The sequence below is a fragment of the Cervus elaphus genome, chromosome 24, assembly GCF_910594005.1.
Source record: "Cervus elaphus chromosome 24, mCerEla1.1, whole genome shotgun sequence".
In the NCBI taxonomy this organism is placed as follows: domain Eukaryota; kingdom Metazoa; phylum Chordata; class Mammalia; order Artiodactyla; family Cervidae; genus Cervus; species Cervus elaphus.
In genome coordinates, this window is record NC_057838.1 from 54,664,811 (window position 1) to 54,684,810 (window position 20,000).

General features: G+C 36.7%; 1 protein-coding gene across 2 annotated transcripts in view; it reads left to right on the plus strand.

Moving 5' to 3' along the window:
* DENND6A (DENN domain containing 6A) overlaps nucleotides 1-20,000 on the plus strand; it is a 49,510-nt gene that overhangs the window by 7,876 nt on the left and 21,634 nt on the right. For both annotated transcript variants that reach the window (XM_043886246.1, XM_043886247.1), the window contains exons 2-5: nucleotides 7,429-7,467; nucleotides 7,564-7,606; nucleotides 16,981-17,093; nucleotides 19,244-19,324. In XM_043886246.1, coding sequence (XP_043742181.1) covers nucleotides 7,429-7,467; nucleotides 7,564-7,606; nucleotides 16,981-17,093; nucleotides 19,244-19,324 — 276 coding nt within the window. The remainder of the gene's footprint in view (nucleotides 1-7,428; nucleotides 7,468-7,563; nucleotides 7,607-16,980; nucleotides 17,094-19,243; nucleotides 19,325-20,000) is intronic.

A 20,000-nucleotide genomic window follows, 5' to 3' on the forward strand; every position in this document is an offset into this window, starting at 1 on the left:
TTTCATTGAAGTGTAACATACATATAGAAAAGTGTACAAATCCTAAGTCTATATTTTGGTGAATTTTCATAAAGTGAATGTGCCATATCACTACAGTAGAGATCAAGAAGCAATATTATTACTGCCCTCAAATTTCCTTTAGGTCCACTTTCAGTCACAACCCATTTCCCTTTCCCTCCTGCCCCTGTCAACCACTATCTGCTTTGCCTCTGTGGATTCTCTTTTTCTGTATGTTTCATATGAATGGAATCATAGAACATGTGGCCTTTTGTGTCTGGCTTCTTTCACTTAGTATGTATTCAGGGTTCATTCTTGTTGTAGAATGTACTGGTACTTCGTTCCTTTATATGGTTGAGTTTTATACCATTATTTGGATACATCACATTTTATTTATTCATCATTTAATGAAAATTTTTAAAAAATTTAGATTGTTTCCACTTTTTGGCTATAATGAATAATGCTGCTATAAACATTCATATACAGGTTTTTGTGTGAATGTATGTTTTCACTTCTCTTGAACCTATACACCTACAAATAAAATTGCTGAGACATATGGTAACTCCATGTTTAATGTTATGAGAAACCATTAAATGGTTTCCCAATATGACTTCATTTTTTTCTGTTTTCATCAATAATGTATGAGGGTTCTAATTTCTCCATATCCTTGCTACCACTTCGTCTGTCCTTTCGATTACAGCCATTGTAGAAGTGTGAGTTGGTGTCTTACTGTAATGTTATTTGTACTTCCCTAATGAGTAATGACATCGAGTGTTTTTTCATGCACTTATTGGCCTTTTGTATATCTTTTTTGAAGAAATGTCTACTCAAATCCTTTGCCCATTTAAAAATTGGGTTATTTGACTTTTTATTGTTGAAATGTAAGAACTCTTTATGGATCCTGGAGTCTTGTAGCCGTAAATCCTTGTCAGATTTATGATTTGCATCCATCCACCCATCCATCTGTCTCTCCATCTTATCTGTCAGTATGGACTCAAGGATACTTATTTTATTATTTGGGTTACTACTGTTGTTTACGTTTTTGGTCAAATTTTTCCAGTTTTGGGCATTGGTAGCTTTTTTTTTTTCTTTCAGATTGGTTTCTGTGTCCAGAAAATCATGCCTCCCCCTTTTTAAACACTTCTTTCCTTTCTGGCACCACAAGATGCTCTAGGCTCATCTTCTATTTTTCCTGCCCTAGCCCTGATATCAGCTACCTCTCCAAGGAGCCCTGATTCTTTTTTACTAAAGAATGATACTTAGCAATTGACATTTGGATTTTAGGTGTACTTATTGCTACTGGGTGTCATTGCTTTATTTTTCATATTTAAAAGTCTATTAAAAGATATCAGCAAAAAAAAAAAAGAAAAAAAAAGATATCATATTGTGTTTACTATATCCTAAAATATTTTTCAGCCAGTTAAAACAATTACATAAGATAATACCAGTTGCAAAATGTAGACTTGTTTTTTTGCCTATAAACAGTTTCCATTTGCAATACACTTTATTGTTTGTTCATTGAAGACGTAATTCTCATTGTGTTTCGAATTCGTGCTCTCCTTAAGGTCATGATGATGTCTATATACAAGCTGATGTTTCTGTAAGAGATCAAGGCAGGTGTGTCTGGGGAAATGCAGCCTCTTCCAGGTCTGGAATACCAGTCAGGGTCATGCAGTAGAGCCAAACATGTAGTCACATACGTCAGGTTGACACCCATTTGCACACAACTTGGGTGCATGGCAGGAATGAATTTATTCCATGTCCAAGTGATACTGGCGGTAAGTTAGCTGGTATTCCTAATTTTCCTCCTCCTGGGACCATGATTATTTTCATACTGAGGTGGGAATGGTAGGTATGTAAGGGCAAGTAGCAGAGAGACGTACCTTTGAATACACCCATTTAAAACATTTTGTAATACTCTTTTCCAGCAGATATATTAATATTTTTCTTAGGCATATTTTTTTCCTGTCATATCATGATGTGAAATATGTGATCATATTTTGTTGCTGTTCAGTTGCTCAGTCGTGTCCAACTCTTTGTGACCCCATGGACTGCAGCATGCCAGGCTTCTCTGTCCCTCACTGTCTCCCAGAGTTTGCTCAAATCATGTTCATTGAGTCAGTGATGCCATCCAACCATCTCATCCTCTGTCACCTGCTTGTCTTCTTGCCCTCAACCTTTCCCAGCATCAGAGTGTTTTCTAAAGAGTTGGCTCTTTGCATCAGGTGATCCAAGTATTGGAACTTCAACTTCAGCATTAGTCCTTCCAATGAATTCTCAGGGTTGATTTCCTTTAGGATTGACTGGTTTGATCTCCTTGCAGTACAAGGGCTCTCAAGAGTCTTCTCCAACACCACAGTTCAAAAGCATCAATTCTTTGGTGCTCAGCCTTCTTCGTGGTCCAATTCTTACATCCATACATGACTACTGAAAAAATCATAGCTTTGACTAGATGGACCTTTGTCAGCAAAGTGATGTCTCTGCTTTTTAATACACTGTGTAGATTTGCCATAACTTTTCTCCCAAAAGTAAGCATCTTTTAATTTCATGGCTGCAGTCATGTTCACAGTGATTTTGGAGCCCAAGAAAATAAAGTCTGTCACTGTTTCCATTGTTTCCACATCTGTTTGCTGTGGAGTGATGGGACTAGATGCCATGATCTTACTTTTTTGAATGTTGAGTTTTAGGCCAGCTTTTTCACTCTCCTCTTTCACCTTCATCAAGAAGCTCCTCAGTTCCTCTTTGCTTCCTGCCATAAAGGTGGTGTCATCTGCATATCTGAGATTATTGATATTTCTCCTGGCAATCTTGATTCCAGATTGAGCTTCATCCAGCCTGTTACCATATTTAAGCCTTAATAATTATATCAAATAAAACTCAATTTTCTCTTGGGTTATTAACTGACCACACCTCTCTCCCCTTTTTGTTGTAACATGGGAGCTCTTAACATAGGTAACAAAACCAGACTGACATTTAGTTGATTCTCTCTGTCTCCCTTTGATGCCTCCTAGGAATACCAGTGGCTGGGGGGACAGAGATGCCTTTACTTGAGCTATGGAGTGAGAAAACTTCAAGTGAGAGGCATCTCCAGGTCCTGGAGCCAATCTACAGTTGGTTAATTCCCATATAGGTATCAGGAGCTAACTGACCAAACTAATAGTCATTGCCCAAACTTATATTTTCCTGGAGGAGGGCATGGCAACCCACTCTGGTATTCTTGCCTGGAGAATCCCCATGGACAGAGGAGCCTGGTGGGCTACAGTCCATGGGGTCACAAAGAGTCAGACACAACTGAGGGACAAAGCACAAATTTATATTTAAGCTTTCTAAAAAAAAAATGGAGTATGTATGTAGAAACTAATTCTAGTAACAGCGGCAGTTTGTGCACTTCTAAATACTTGGTGGTGGTTACTTTTCTTTCTTTTGTTTTTTAAAATAGGGAGTTGAGATTTTTAAAGTTAAGTATGAATTTTTCTGATCTTAAGTACAATGTGGCCATTTCAGTAGCTATAGCACATAAATATGCATTGTTTCTTTTAGAATATCATATTTGTTCCAAAATAAGACACTGATTAGTTCTAACAGAATACATTAAAATGAAATTCTAAATACTATTTGACAGTCTAGTACAATCCGAGTTTTTAAAAGGTGGACTTTTTATTTATTTATTTATATTTTGCCCTAGCTGTGCGGCTTCTGGGATTCTACTTCCCCAACCAGGGGTCGAACCCAGGTCCCCTGAAGTGGAAAGGTGGAGTTCTAAGCACTGGGCCACCAGGGAATTCCATAAAAGGCAGACTTTGATAGATTATACAGTTTTCATATCTTTTTAAAAAGTTACTTATTAATAAATATATATAGCATATATAAGCCCCTTAAATACATACATACATGTATTATATATATATATATATATATATATATATATATATATTTAAGGTACTGCTATATGTGGGTACTGTTTATACTGCTATAAAAGATAGCAATGTTGTTTTTTATATTATCATGCTAATATTTAAGAAACCAAAATCCAAAGGAACCATGGTTGATGTCTTCATGTAACACCAAAAAAGCTAACTTTGTGTATTTGCTTTTCAATTGATGTTTTAATTTGAGGAAATAAAAATTTGAAGGGCATTCACATAAAAGTGATTTTAGAGCCTAAGATGAAGCTGTTACAGACCACTAAACTTGTCAGTATGTTTTAGACCAGCAAACTCTAGTGTAATTTACATGTAATGAGGTTTTCATAAATATGGCTAAATAGATTATAAATTTGCCATTTCTTCTTTAAAGGTGACAAAGGAAAGTGATCTCAAGGTGAAGCAAGGGAGATCTATGTACACTTAAAGAAGACAACATTTTACTAAATACTGAATTGTCAAATAGAACTAATGTGAGAGTATATCTACTGATTGGAGAAATAGTTCTTTACTGTCTACTATGCACCAGAAACAGTTGTAGGTGTGAAGAGAGAGTTGAACAAAACAGACCAGTTTCTTACTTTCATGAGTTGTGGAGACAGGTTAAGTCAGGTTGGTCACAACATGGGATACAAAGCAAAACAGAGCAAATGTTGAATTGGTGTCATTCTCTATTCCAGGAATAGAACGGGTGTTTTCATGTAACATACCAGCTGGGTGTTTTCATGTGACATATCAGCTCTGTAGATCCACCCCATACCCCTGAATTGAGAAAGAGTATATGTCACATCCTGGCGGTAGGGGAAGAGGGTTGCGATTGCGTGTTAATGAGTGCCACTGTGGGTGGGATGAGGAGTGGTGGCTTGTGTACTTTGATATCAGACAGACCTAAGTTCAAGGCCTGGCTCTGGCACCTACTAAATGAATAAATTTTAGGAGAGTTATGTAGCTAATGTGTACTTGTCCCCTTTTCTGTAAAGATGAGAAGAATTGACAGAGTTGTTATGAAAATTAGAAACTCTAAAAGATGCTCAGAAAATGCTAATTCTCATCTTTTTATCTTACCTTAGTTTTCTTATATGTAAAATGGTGATACCATTTTACTAGCCTTGTCTATTATTGTGAGAACTAAATAAATGAAATAAATATGTGAAACCACTTTAATGTGGTTTATTATGTGCTATCTCTCTCTCCCTCTGTAGTCGCTAAGTCATGTCCAACTCTTGCGACCCCATGGACTGTAGCCTGTCAGGCTCCTCTGTTCATGGGATTCTCCAGGCAAGAGTACTGGAGTGGATTGCCATTTCCTTCTCCAGGGGATCTTCCCAACCCAAGAATCAAACCCGGGTGTCCTATATTGCAGGCAGCTTCTTTACCGGCTGAGCTATGAGGGAAGCCCCATTATGTGCTATTACTATATGTTATTTCTGGAAATGTAAGATTTTCAGACTCTTGGGCAGCTGGGGAATAGAAGAACTCATGGATTCTTCCAGAACTGAGAAGCCATGGATCCCCACATTAGCAAGCCAGTATTAAAACAGTTCGGCTACATTTTGTGTATTTTTTTTTTCACCTTTTGATTATCAGCCACTAGCTAACCTGCTCCTCAGAGTAGCCCTCTTTTCTTCACATTCCAGAGAATCTGTACTGGCCCAACTTGGGCACTGGTCTTTGGGCAGAATTTTCCTGCCCAGCCACATCTGGGCAGTTGACTGATGTGTAGAGTGGCTGCCCTTGGGTCTGGTGTTTGCTCGTGCTTACTGAGGCCTCATCTTGCTTGCTTTGTGGGGGTTCTGAGGCAGGAGTTTCCCTCAGAAGGTAGCTGTGGTCACTGCAGGCACTAAACGAAGCTGTTTAGGAATGTGTTCTGATTATTAAAAGGGATTGGAGAAGTCGGAATAGGCTTTATGGCAGGAAGGTGGCCTCTGAGATGTCTTAAACTGCAAGTAATTATTTTTTCCTTTTAATTTTAATAAGTAATGATTTGTATTTCTTGGAATCAACTGAAAATTATTTCTTGAAGTAGCTACCAGCTGATAGATCAAGTTCTCTTTAGATTTTAGGCTACGAAAGAAAGACTTCATAAACTTTGAGTTGCTGGCAATTCAGTTGGTAAATTTTTTAAACTTTTTATCAAAGTTTAGTTGACTTACAATGCTATGCTAGTTTAAGGTATACAGGAAAGTGAATCGGTTACATGTATACATATATCCACTCATTTTTTTCTCATATAGGCCATTACAGAGTACTGAGTAGAGTTTTCTATGCTGTAGTCCTTACTGAAAGTGAAAGTAAAGTGAAAGGTGCTCAGTCGTGTCCAACTCTCTGTGACCCCATGGACTATACAATCCATGAAATTCTCCAGACTAGAATACTGGAGTGGGTAGCCTTTCCCTTCTCCAGGGGATCTTCCCAGCCCAGGGATTGAACCCAGGTCAATTGATTGAATGGAGTGAACCCAGGTGTCCTGCATTGCAGGTGGATTCTTTACCAACTAAGCTATCAGGGTAATAATGATCAGGTAGATATGAAAAAGATGGAAAAATTTTGTATATATATATTTATCAAAAATACTGGAGTGGGTAGCTGTTCCCTTCCCCAGGGGATCTTCCCAACCCAGGTATTGAACCCAGGTCTCTTGCATTGCGGATGGATTCTTTACCATCTCAGCCACCAGGGAAGCCCATAATCCTTATTAGTTATCTGTTTTACATGTAGTAGTGTGTATGTATCAGTCCCAGTCTCCCAGTTCATCCTTGCCCCCTGCCATTTCTGGTAAACATATGTTTGTTTTCTTTATGACTCTACTTCTGTTTTGTAATTAAGTTCATTTGTACCTTTTTTAGTTTCCACATATAAGCAATGTCATATGATATTTGCCTTTCTGTGTCTGACTTATTTAGCATGATAGTCTTTAGGTCCATCTGTTTTGCTTCAAAGGGCATTATTTTGTTTCTTTTTTGGCTGAGTAATATTCCTTTGTACATACATACCACTTCTTTATCTATTCCTCTTTGATGGACAGTTACGTTGCTTCCATATTCTGGCTATTATGAATAGTACTGCTGTGAACATTGGGATGCATGTGTCTTTTCAAATTATGGTTTTCTCTGGGTATGTGCCCAGGAGTGGGATTGCTGGGTCATATGGTATTTTTAATATTTTAAGGACTCTTCATGCTGTTCTGCGTAGTGGCTATACCAGTTTACATTCCCACTATCAGTGTAGAAGGGTTTCCTTTTCTCCACAGGTAAATTATTCTTGATAACTCAAAATTTCACCCAAGTTTTAGAGATAACTTTGATTTAAAATAATTTTTTTTTTTTTGCCAAATGTAAACCCTACTTAATTCTCCCAGCTTCTCCTGTGTTTCATTGTTAAATTTGTGAACTATTTCTTAAAACAATTTGATAATAGCCGACTAGTATTTTAGAAGTACCTCCTAATGTTTATAATATATACTTCACATATTTATCTAGCAAAATTTAACTCTTTTTTTTCCTTCCAGGTAATCTATCCTCAGCATTCCAAACTTACTGATAAAGAAGTAAGTAAATATATTGCTCTAGGTTGTTTACTGTTGTATTTCTGTTTTTATTGGTGTATATGTGTCAGCATATATAGTTTTTGTTTTCTTTTTCAGAAAACCAATATTTGCTATTTGTCTTTTCCAGATTCAAATTCAGGTAACTATTTTTCATGTGGTGTTTCTGTTGAATTTTATATTGAGAATACTGATTTTATTCTTAATATGTGAAAATTAATTAAAATAGCATAGTAGAATGCAAAGTCATTTTCAGCCTAATGGATTAGTGATTTTGATTCCTAGTTTATGATGTCTAGTCACATCTTACTTATGTTGGTGTTAGTTGTTCAACTTTTAAAGTAACTGTTAACTTGTAATGAGGTAAGATAGCATGGAACAATAAACTGTTGAAATAATGGAAAGCTTGAAAATCAGCAACATTAGTATGTTTGAGGATTTACAGTAAGTAGTTTTCTTTTAGTTCCAAGAACTCTGTAAAAGTAGGGATTTAAAAAATATCAGGGTAAACATGGTTATAAAGCCTGGTCATCAGTTATTTGCATAAGTTTATATGAGTTAGTATATATAAAGCATTTGGAGTAGTGCTTGACTATAGAAAGTACTTTATAAGTGTTTGCTATTTTTAAACTTGGTTTTGCTGGTCTCTTTCAAAACTCTCTCTTTGTGTGACCCTAATTGTTGAAATCTTTCAGGTTGCCTTTTGTGTTTCACTTTCAAAATAGTTTTTCAGGCTTATAGTGACCAGAACACAACTTCTTAGACTGCACAGTTACAATCCTGTGACTCAAAGGCACTTCAGATTCCTTTTCCTTTTGTGGTTACTTCTAATATCCTGTTAATTTAGTTTAGATAATCTAATTTGGGAGACTTGACATTTTAGTTTTTTAAAGCATTTTCTCTTTTCCTTATAAATGCTTCCAGAGTTTTTTCCTATACATTTTGAACTCAGCTTTCATGAAATATGTAAGAAAAAAAAATAATTTAGTAAAAAAAAAAGATGGCTTTGAGAAATTCCAGGAGGACTTTTGTTGTGATCTGGATTATCAGACTCTTTTTGTATGTTTTGCCTGTTAATGAAAGAATGATAGAGGCCTAATAGTTTCTCTCCTTATTTCATATAACATTTTCCTTACAAAGCGCACACATGTAGTTCTGATTTAGTGAGTGTTGGATTGGACTTCCAAGATTCAGGGTCAGCTGAGTTGTATGGATTACAAGATGAACACACTTTATGTGATTGGAATCCCAGTGGGTTACCCTGCACACTCTTTTCTTTCAGATCATGGCTGGCTCTCATGGCCCTCTTTCACCTCTCTCAGTTCAGTTCAGTCGCTCAGTCATGTCCGACTCTTTGTGACCCCATGAATCACAGCATGCCAGGCCTCCCTGTCCATCACCAACTCCCAGAGTTTACTCAAACTCATGCCCATTGAGTCGGTGATGCCATCCAGGCATCTCATCCTCTGTCGTCCCCTTCTTGTCCCTCCCAGCATCAGGATCTTTTCCAATGACTCAGCTCTTTGCATGAGGTGGCCGAGGTATTGGAGTTTCAGCTTCAGCATCAGTCCTTCCAGTGAACACCCAGGACTGATCTCCTTTAGGATGGACTGGTTGGATGTCCTTGCAGTCCAAGGGACTCTCAAGAGTCTTCTCCAACACCACAGTTCAAAAGCATCAATTTTTCGGCCCTCAGCTTTCTTCACAGTCCAACTCTCACATCCATACATCACCACTGGAAAAACCATAGCCTTGACCAGATGGACCTTTGTTGGCAAAGTAATGTCTCTGCTTTTTAATATGCTATCTAGGTTTGTCATAACTTTCCTCTCTACATGCGCATAAAAACTAAGATGTTAATTGGATAGTCTTCTTTTGTAGTTTTGTAGTTAGTCTCTGTATGAGTCATTTTCTTATTGGAAGGTAAACTCAAGTGTAAATCTGTGAAAATGAGAATTTGTTCAGGGAATTCTCTGGCGGTCCAGTGGTTAGGACTCCATGGGGTCAAAAAGAATTTGTGTTCGGTATTTTAGGCATTTGAATGACCTATGTATGTTTTGTAATGCCTTTTTATAGGCTGCACGTCAGATGAAGTATTCAAAGTATGGTTGGTGCTTAGAAGTAAAGTTGACAAAAGATCTTAAAAATCAGCACCTTGCCATCTTAACAGATGAATATTAATCTAGACAGCAAGAGACTCTGCATTTTGTACATATTTGAGATCGCTCTTCTCAACTGTGATTGTCCAAATAGTTTGTTTCACTTCTGCGTTCATTAAATGGAAGCTGAAGTCAGTACCATGCCAGCTTTGGAATGGATTTGGTTTTTCCCAAGATAGCTGTATTGTTGCAGAAGATGGACTAGAGCAGGCTTTAGGGGAGAATCATAATCCAGCTTTAGTTTCCATGGTGCACACTTAGAAAGGAAGCAAAACAGCGTTTAGACTTTATGGTAAATTCTACAGATGACAAAGAACTGGGGATTCTTTTTTTTTTTTAATTTTTTTATTAGTTGGAGGCTAATTGCTTCACAACATTTCAGTGGGTTTTGTCATACATTGATATGAATCAGCCATAGATTTACACTTATTCCCCATCCCGATCCCCCCTCCCATCTCCCTCTCCACCCGATTCCTCTGGGTCTTCCCAGTGCACCAGGCCGGAGCACTTGTCTCATGCATCCCACCTGGGCTGGTGATCTGTTTCACCATAGATAGTATACATGCTGTTCTTTTGAAACATCCCACCCTCACCTTCTCCCACAGAGTTCAAAAGTCTGTTCTGTACTTCTGTGTCTCTTTTTCTGTTTTGCATATAGGGTTATCGTTACCATCTTTCTAAATTCCATATATATGTGTTAGTATGCTGTAATGTTCTTTATCTTTCTGGCTTACTTCACTCTGTATAAGGGGCTCCAGTTTCATCCATCTCATTAGGACTGGTTCAAGTGAATTCTTTTTGACGGCTGAGTAATATTCCATGGTGTATATGTACCACAGCTTCCTTATCCATTCATCTGCTGATGGGCATCTAGGTTGCTTCCATGTCCTGGCTATTATAAACAGTGCTGTGATGAACATTGGGGTGCATGTGTCTCTTTCAGATCTGGTTTCCTCAGTGTGTATGCCCAGAAGTGGTATTGCTGGGTCATATGGCAGTTCTATTTCCAGTTTTTTAAGGAATCTCCACACTGTTTTCCATAGTGGCTGTACTAGTTTGCATTCCCACCAACAGTGTAAGAGGGTTCCCTTTTCTCCACAGCCTCTCCAGCATTTATTGCTTGTAGACTTTTGGATAGCAGCCATCCTGACTGGCGTGTAATGGTACCTCATTGTGGTTTTGATTTGCATTTCTCTAATAATGAGTGATGTTGAGCACCTTTTCATGTGTTTGTTAGCCATCTGTATGTCTTCTTTGGAGAAATGTCTGTTTAGTTCTCTGGCCCATTTTTTGATTGGGTCATTTATTTTTCTGGAATTGAGCTGCAGGAGTTGCTTGTATATTTTTGAGATTAATCCTTTGTCTGTTTCTTCATTTGCTATTATTTTCTCCCAATCTGACGGCTGTCTTTTCACCTTACTTATAGTTTCTTTTGTAGTGCAAAAGCTTTTAAGTTTCATTAGATCCCATTTGTTTAGTTTTGCTTTTATTTCCAATATTCTGGGAGGTGGGTCATAGAGGATCTTGCTGTGATTTATGTCGGAGAGTGTTTTGCCTATGTTCTCCTCTAGGAGTTTTATAGTTTCTGGTCTTACATTTAGATCTTTAATCCATTTTGAGTTTATTTTTGTGTATGGTGTTAGAAAGTGTTCTAGTTTCATTCTTTTGCAAGTGGTTGACCAGTTTTCCCAGCACCACTTGTTAAAGAGGTTGTCTTTTTTCCATTGTATATCCTTGCCTCCTTTGTCAAAGATAAGGTGTCCATAGGTTCGTGGATTTATCTCTGGGCTTTCTATTCTGTTCCATTGGTCTATATTTCTGTCTTTGTGCCAGTACCACACTGTCTTGATGACTGTGGCTTTGTAGTAGAGTCTGAAGTCAGGCAGGTTGATTCCTAGAACTGGGGATTCTTAATGGGAGGATTTGGCAGTCCACTTCCTCTCCCCACTACCAACACACACATCTTAGATACTGTGACTTTAGAAAAAAGTTTGGTTTGTTTTTAGATTTCAGTCTTTTGTTCCATTTGAATGGCTTTTATCTTTAGGAGCCTATGTTTAAAGGATGTCTTCTGTCTGATAAATATTTGTCAGCTACTTTCTCGTTATTTACTATTAATATCATTTGGATATATGCATTCCTGAGCCTTCAGTTGTGATGAATACCCAAGGACTATAATCACCATGTTCTAAACACGACCAGAGGGAAAACTCAGCATTAGTAGAGAGTTTCAAGTACAGATGAATCCAAGGGAAAGATTAATCCTTATTCTGGATGGATTAGACGTACAGATAATATTTGTCTCAACAGGTTATTTTTTTTCTCTGTAAACAGCTGGAATATCGTCATGTATTTTACACTTATTTTACACTTAGTGGTGAAAGCAGTGCTCCTCACATTTTCACACTCATCTGTGTTGAAGGACCATTTGGATTTTTAAAAAATTTCCAATCTGTTGTGGACCAGTGCTTTTGCAGAATGCTATATACATGAATTTTTAGAACCATGAAAAGGGGAAAAACCAAAGAAGTACAAAATGAAAGTCCGGATTTGTCATGGAAATATCAAATTGCTGTAAGGGTTTCTAAATGTGTACTCTCAATTTGAGTTTTTATTTTGTCATGTGTTGTAACAAGAGTCAGTCTGTGGACTACACTTTGAGAAGCTCTGCTCTAAACTCCGGTTTCTCAGCATTTCCAGCTCTCATCACAGAGAGGGTAACTACCTAGAGTTGAAGGCCAGGAATGGGGCTCATGCTTAAAGTCTCATGTTTTCTTTTATTAGTCTTACTCTGATCTGTTCTATAGCTGTTTTCTGCTAAAATAAAAATACTCTGAAGTTGTCTCTTCCCTTTAGGAAAAAATATGTAAGTTTTTTTCTCAAATCTCAGGTAATATTTTTGATATGGGAAAGTGTCTTCTGTTTACCTGTAGCTTTGCAGTCTTGGTTTGATTGGCAGATGTAGAAGATAAAATCACCTGTGCCCTTGATAATTTTAAAATGGGAGGAGAGCTGTTTGTGGCATACCACATGGCATTTGTATGGGAGTTGCTGAAACTGACAGGACTGGCCCAGAAACCAGTGAGTTCAGCAACTCTTCAGTCAGAGGTGTACTTTTTAAAAGGATTTTTGTTTTTTGAGAGGAGAAGAGAAACTTTTGATTTGCTCCAGTTGGCAGTGAAGTAGCATAAAAAAAAGATTTATGAGATACAGTTCACCCTTGTAAAATGTACAATTCAGTGATTTTTAGTACAGTCACAGAGTTGTGGAACTGTTATTACCTCAGTCAGTTTTAGAAAATGTTTATCACCCACTTCATGCTCCCTTCCTCCTCTTCCCCTCCCCCCACCCAGCCCCAAGCAACCACCTGTCTGCTTTCTGTCTCAATGGATTTACCTATTCTGGATATTTCATATTAGTGGAAGTGGTTTTTTGTTTTTGTTTTTTAATAAAGTTTTATTAAAGTATAAAGGAGATAGAGAAAGCTTCTGACATAGGCATCAGAAGGGGGCAGAAAGAGTACCCTGGAAGTGGTGTTTTTGAGGTCTATTTTAACTTGCAAGAACCAGTATGATATAATAATGTTCAAGAGTATCAGTTCCAGATTCAGACTTCTTAGGTTCTTCTTACTCTACCATTTAGCAGATTTATTTCTTCGGATGATTATATAAATTTTCTGTGCCTCGGATTCCTCCTGACAAACGGGACTAACAATGGGAACTTACCTGAGAAACATGAAGACCAATTGAGTTCATGTATCTAAAATGTTCATGACAGTGCCTACCACAGAGGGAGCACTCATTGAAATTGGTGCTCAATTCATGCATTGAAAGCTGAGGGTGGGTGGAACCACTTCTGAAGCAGACAAAATAACGACAAAGTTTTGACCTGGAATTCTGTTTGATTTTGCTCCTAACAACTTAGTTGTTTGGAAAAGGATGTTGGAGGAAGGCTACAGGAACTTTCTTGGTGTAAAGAACGTCAGATTATTCATTGTTTTCGAGGCTAGTAAAGATTATCTTAGATTAATTAAAGTAGAATTTTCCTCAGGCTTTGGGGGTTTGCTGAGCAAATCTGCCATTTCCTTATTACCTGCTACTTTATCAAGGAAAGGGTTTTTGTTGTTCTTAATCAAGAAGCCATGTAAAGGTATATTTTCTTTGGAGAGTTGCCATTTAAATCTTAAAATTTGTGTAAATTCTTTATTCCTTGATTTTAATAAAGAAACAGTAATTTCCATTTACTTTTTCCCGTTTTTTGTAAATAATCAGAAAGCTTTGGTGCACGTTGCATGACTTTTAGGTCTTTTTGGATCTTTATAGGTCTTTCATTTTCTTAGTGAATATATTGGGTAAGATGCTTGGAATTCAGTAGAATCATAGTTGGTTGTGGAGTTTTATTTTAGAATTATTGAATATAACTGCCGAAAGTGACTTTTGAGATCATGTTATGATGCCTCTTACTTTTGTTGACAAGTCACTTAGGCTAAGTAACCTGTATAAGGCTAATTACTGATGGACCTGGGACTAGCTCCCATTGATCGTGGCTCCTTTTTCCTCAGATTGTAACTTTTCCCTCACGTTCACAGTCATAGTTAACCATCGTTCATGTGTAATCATTATATTTCTTATGTCGGGGTTCACTCTATTATTAAAAATAGGCAAACTGAAAAAAAAATAGGCAAACTGGATGGTCATACTAACAAGGTAGATTTATTTTTGATGAGGTTGTAGGGTATCAGGATTGCCCCACCCTCCACAGTATCATTTTCTGAAAGGCAAATATAAACAACCTGGTTGCCAATCCGTAATGCCTCTTTTCCTGTCCCATTAATAGTGAAGTCTGGATAGAGAACAAAGGTCTGCCCAGGTAAAGAGTTGATATTCCTTTAGTAACCTTTTGTGTGTGAAGGGACAGACTTCTGAAATATGAAATGGGAACCATTTACCTCCGTTCACAGAGACATTGGCTAAAGCCTTTGTGGCTAACGCCTTTGTGACCTGGTGATCTAGCTTCCTGACCAATTCTGTACAATTTGCAGGTACAGCTGGTCACTGGAAAATTCTTACAGCATGCCCATGATTTGGGAATGGAGCTGGGTGGGTAGGGATGAAGGCCTGTGGGAACTTCATTACTTTCTTTCCATAAAGCTCAGCATCCCTTCAGAACCTATACTTCTCTCTTAAAATCCATTGCATTTTCTCTGCTATATCTTGCTAAGTGTCTCAGAGAAATTAGTATGTACTTCTCAGTGGATCTTTCTGTCTTCTAAAGAGAAAAACTGAACCGTCTGTGTATAAATCCGTTGGACTAAAGCAATACTAGGAGTATTTTCCATTATTTCCGGTCTCATGTGTTTTCCTTATTTTAAACCGTCAGCTGTAACAAGTAAAAAAACTGAATTGACTCACTCTCCAGTCCTCTTTGTTTCTTCCCTTCTCCACCAAAGAAATACTAGTTTCTGTAATTACATGTAGCTGTATAAACTGAGTTGCTTTTTAAAACACTTAAACATAATATAAAGTTGGGTTTCCCTGAAAGCTCAGTTGGTAAAGAATCTGCCTGCAATGCAGAGACCCTGGTTTGATTCCTGGGTTGGGAAGATCTGCTGGAGAAGGGATCGGCTACCCACTCCAGTATTCTTGAGCTTCCCTTTTAGCTCAGCTGGTAAAGAATCTGCCCGCAATATGAAGAATCTGCCTGCAATGCAGGAGACATGGGTTCGATCCCTGGGTTGGGAAGATTCCCTGGAGAAGGAAAGGCTATCCACTCCAGTATTCTGGCCTGGAGAATTCTGGCCTGGAGAATTGCAAAGAGTCGGACATGACTGAGCAACTTTCACTTTCCCTTCTTTTTTGAGAACTTCATGTGCTAAAGAAATAGAAGTACTTCTGTATGTAATGCTAATATACTAATAATAGAAGTACTTCTGTGTGTAATAATAGTAAGAAACTCTTGAGCACATTCTGTATTTAATATAATCTTATTAGTTCTAAATACAGTAGCTAGGAAGAATCTGAGTGACAAACTACTTCTTGTGTCTTTTACTTTTTAGAGCATTTACAGTTTTTCGTAATTATTGCCTGACAAGGTAATGTTTTAAGAGGTTTGCTAAAATGATTAAAGTTTTAAAGCTTTATTTATAATTGAAATGATTTAAATGGGAAGTCTATTACTTGAACCTTCCTGAGTCTGCTATGTCTTTTTTTTTTTTTAATTCTCATTGTGAAATATAAAACTCACACAAGGTCAAGACATAGAACTTTGCCAATACCACAGAAGTTGTCTCATGTCCCTTCCCAAACACTATTTCCTTCCCCCTCTCCTAAGGTAACCACTATCCTTGATTCTTTTTTTCTTTTTATTAAAACATTGTAATGTAATTTTAACAATTTATACTCCATTTACAGTTATTGCAAAATATTGACTGTATTCCCTTTAATGTACAATAATCATTATAGCCTCTCTCACATCCAGTAGTTTATATCCCCCACCTTCCCACTCCCTCCAATCCCCCCCCACCCCCTCACTGGTGACCAACCATTAGTTCTCTGTATCTGCAAGTCTGCTTTATTTTGTTAGTTTTGCTTACAGTTTGTTTTCTTTTTTTCCCTTCACATAGAAATGATATCATACAGTGTATGTCTTTCTGTCTGACTTATTTCACGCAGCGTAAAGCCCTCCAAGTCCATCCATGTTGCTGCAAATGGCAACTCATTCTTTTTTTCTGGCTAATATTCTATTGTGTATATATGTGTGTGTGTGTGTGTGACATCATCTTTATCTGTTCATCTGTTGATGGACACTTAGATTGCATCCATACCTTGGCAATTGTAAATAATGCTGCTCTGAACACTGGGATGCATGTAGCTTTGCAAATCACTACACTGATTCTTACAATATTAAGTTTCTTGCTTTTCCTTATAGTTTTATCATCCAACTGTACATTCCTAAACACTATAGTTTGCCTGCTTTTTAAAAAAAAAAACAACTATATAAATAGATTTGAACAATTTGTGTTCTTTTGTATTTAGTTTCTTTTGCCCATTATTATGTTTGTGAGTCAACATTACATGCACACAGTTTTCAAAAAGTTTTAACTACATGGAGAAAACAGAATAGGAAAAAGAGTAGAGGGACATAAGATGTTTGTTTTACTAATGACTTTGCCTCTAACTAGAAAAGATGGCTTTGAGCAAATCACCGAAACTGTCAGGGTCTCCTTTTTCTTCTCTAAAACATGATAGAATGGGTTTCAATAATTGATAGGACCTCTTTAGCTCTAAAATATAGTGAAACTGGATAACTGATGTTATACTGTGCTGTCCTTAATTTCTTTCATTTTTGTTTTCATTAGGTTGTCTTGGAGATACCCAGTTTTGTTTTAGATTTCGACAGTCTTCTGGGAGGAGGGTGTCACTGCATTGTCTCCTGGATCAATTTGACAAAGATTTACCAGTTTACTTAAAGGTTGGAAAAGTAGTAATAGAATAATGTCCATGTGAGAGGAAACTTTAGAACTGAGTTACCGCTTACAGCATTCAGAAATACTGTGCTTTTGTTTTCTTACTGTATTATACTGCTGGATTTCCTAAGTGAGTCTAATTCATTGGGATTTAGTATGTCAGTGAAAGAGAGTTTTTAAAGTTATTGTTCTTAAAATATATTATAACGCCATTGTGAATAATAGAAATTAGAATGTTGAGGTAATTTTCTTTCACTTGTTAATAGCTTTTTGTTTAGATGTGGAAGCAGGGTGACTATCACCCAGAGTTAAAGATTCCCTATGGTAATCCCTACCGGCTTTACAGTACAATTATAGTTGTCTCTTTCTGATTTTTAAATGAGCTTTGGTTTACAGTTATTGTCTGCTAAAAACAATGTTAATAATTCAGGTGATTCCAGAGTGTGGAATTTCTGTGTGGTACAGTAGTTCACACTTTAACTGCATGAAGAATCATTCTATCTGGATGCCCTACTAGCACAGCCAATAAGAACTTGACATCTTTTCCCTCAAATAAATATTTACAGCTTACCTTCCATGTTCTACCAATGACCCTAATCTTTTTCCAGTAAGCAAAGCCTTTAAAAAAAAAGTCTTTAAAATCCTTAAAATGTCTCTTATAGCCATCTCATCCTTTCCATGACCTTGGCTATCACTACTAACATATTCTTTCAGCTGCTGATAGCTTTTTTATGTTCTTGGCATTGTATCAATAAGTGTATATTATCTTAGTAATGAGATTCCCAGGTGGCTCAGAGGGAAAGAATCCACCTGCCAATGCAGAAGACAGTTTGATCCCCAGGTCAGGAATATCTCCTAGGTGAGGAAATGGCAACCCACTCCAGTATTTTTGGTGGGACAATCCCATGTACAGAGGAGCAGGGGGTGCTGCAGTCCATGGGGTCAGAGAGTCAGAAGCGACTGAACATGCACATCTTATTAATCCTCCCTATATTGTTCTGAGAGAGTTCCTTTTGAAAACTTGAGGGCTACTGAGGATTATAAAATTTGCCCAAAGACACCCATCTCCTCTCTTTTTCAGTGCAATATATTTTATACAGTGTTCCTAGCTAAAGTGTACGTAATATATTACATAAGACAAATCTAAAATGATTACCTATTGCTTAATGAATAAAGAGCTAATGATAGTACTGTTTCCTGGTTCTCACTTTTTAGGCCTTCCAGGATAAAACTTTACCTTTTGAATTTCCAGCTTAATCTTCTTTCTATACATGTGTCATATTTTAGCTAAATTGAACTATAGCCTTTCCCTGAGGTAGCTTGTATTTTTTTGTCATTCAAAAACATCTGCCTCTGTGAAATCTTTACTGATCACCATAGACAGGTAATCTCTTCCCCCTTGGCAGAGGGGGAAGAAAACTACTTTGTGCTTTTTTCATGGTACCTGCCCTCCTTTTACATAATAGTCATTTTTGTACTTTTCTTCTCTCTCTTAGTTTGTGATCTTCTTAAGGAACTATGTCTTAGGCACCATTTTATCTTCTCTAACACAATGCCTTATTCAAAGTAGGTGGTCAATAAATATTTGTTTAAAGAATAACAAAGAACTGGGCCAGAGTTTATTCCATTAGGATATAAAAACTTGGCAAGTTTTTTTGGAATGTAATTGCCTTTCAAATTGTATGTTGATAAACATTCCAGTGTTTCATTATTATTGGGTGAAAAATATAACAGTGTATATAAGATTCAGATTAGCGTTTAATTCCTTTTAATTTCTCTCTTGAAATTTTGTATTAGAATACCTCAAAAATTGTAGGCAGATTTTTAAAACATTAAGTGTACCATTGGGGAAAGCAGAATTTGATTATTTTCAACTCCGTTAACAGCTACAGATATAAATAAAGAATATAAACATTAAGTTGTAGAAGATAAATCTGTATGTTAGCTTTGTACATTAAGCTATAATTATTTCATCTTTGGGCAAGTTAGCAGGTTTCTATCTGTCAGTTATTACCATGATTGTTGTTTACATTGGTGGAAAAGTATAACTAGCTTTTTGTGTACACCTCATATCTCAGTTTGAGTTTATAAAGGAACTTGCCATTAATAGTAAAGAGTTGATATATATGTATGTTTTTTGTCACTTCTTTCATAGAAAGATCCTGCCTATTTTTATGGATATGTGTATTTTCGACAAGTTCGGGATAAAACTCTAAAAAGAGGCTATTTTCAGAAGGTAATTTTCATATATATTAGTGGAAACATTTTTACATCGTAGTTAGAAGAATAGAAATTACTAGAATGAACAGTCTTTAAAGTTTCATATTTCATCTTTAAACATACTGGAATTTATATTTTATCTTTTTTTTTTGGATTGTAGACATCTGCCCTTAAATTTTTAACTGCTGTTGAATTTTGCCTTTCTGCTATCTATGTGCTAGATTCCTGACAGTTAGTTACAGTTACTGTATGAAACTGTCAAAACTCAGAAGAATCTTTAATTTTCACATTTTAGAGTAAGTGAAAGAATGAACAGATTGTGATACAGTTACAATGAATAAAAGTCTGCAGTATGTTTTTTTGAAGAGCTGCTAAATATACTTGACCAACCTCTTAGGCATTACTGCTCCCACTCTAAATGCATAATTTTTTTGTTTCTATATATATATGTGTATATATATATATATCAGTTAGTTTCTATCTATCTATCTATCTATCTATATCTATATATATATATATATCAGTTAGTTCCAGTTTGATCCCAGCCTACAGGGACACACTGTTACCTACTGTAACTAGAACATGCCCTGGCCATGTATTGATGCTTGATGGAAAGGTGAAAAGTAATTTTCAAGAAAAATAGATTTTAAAAAAAATCAACATAATCCATATCTGAAGTGATCACAGAATAT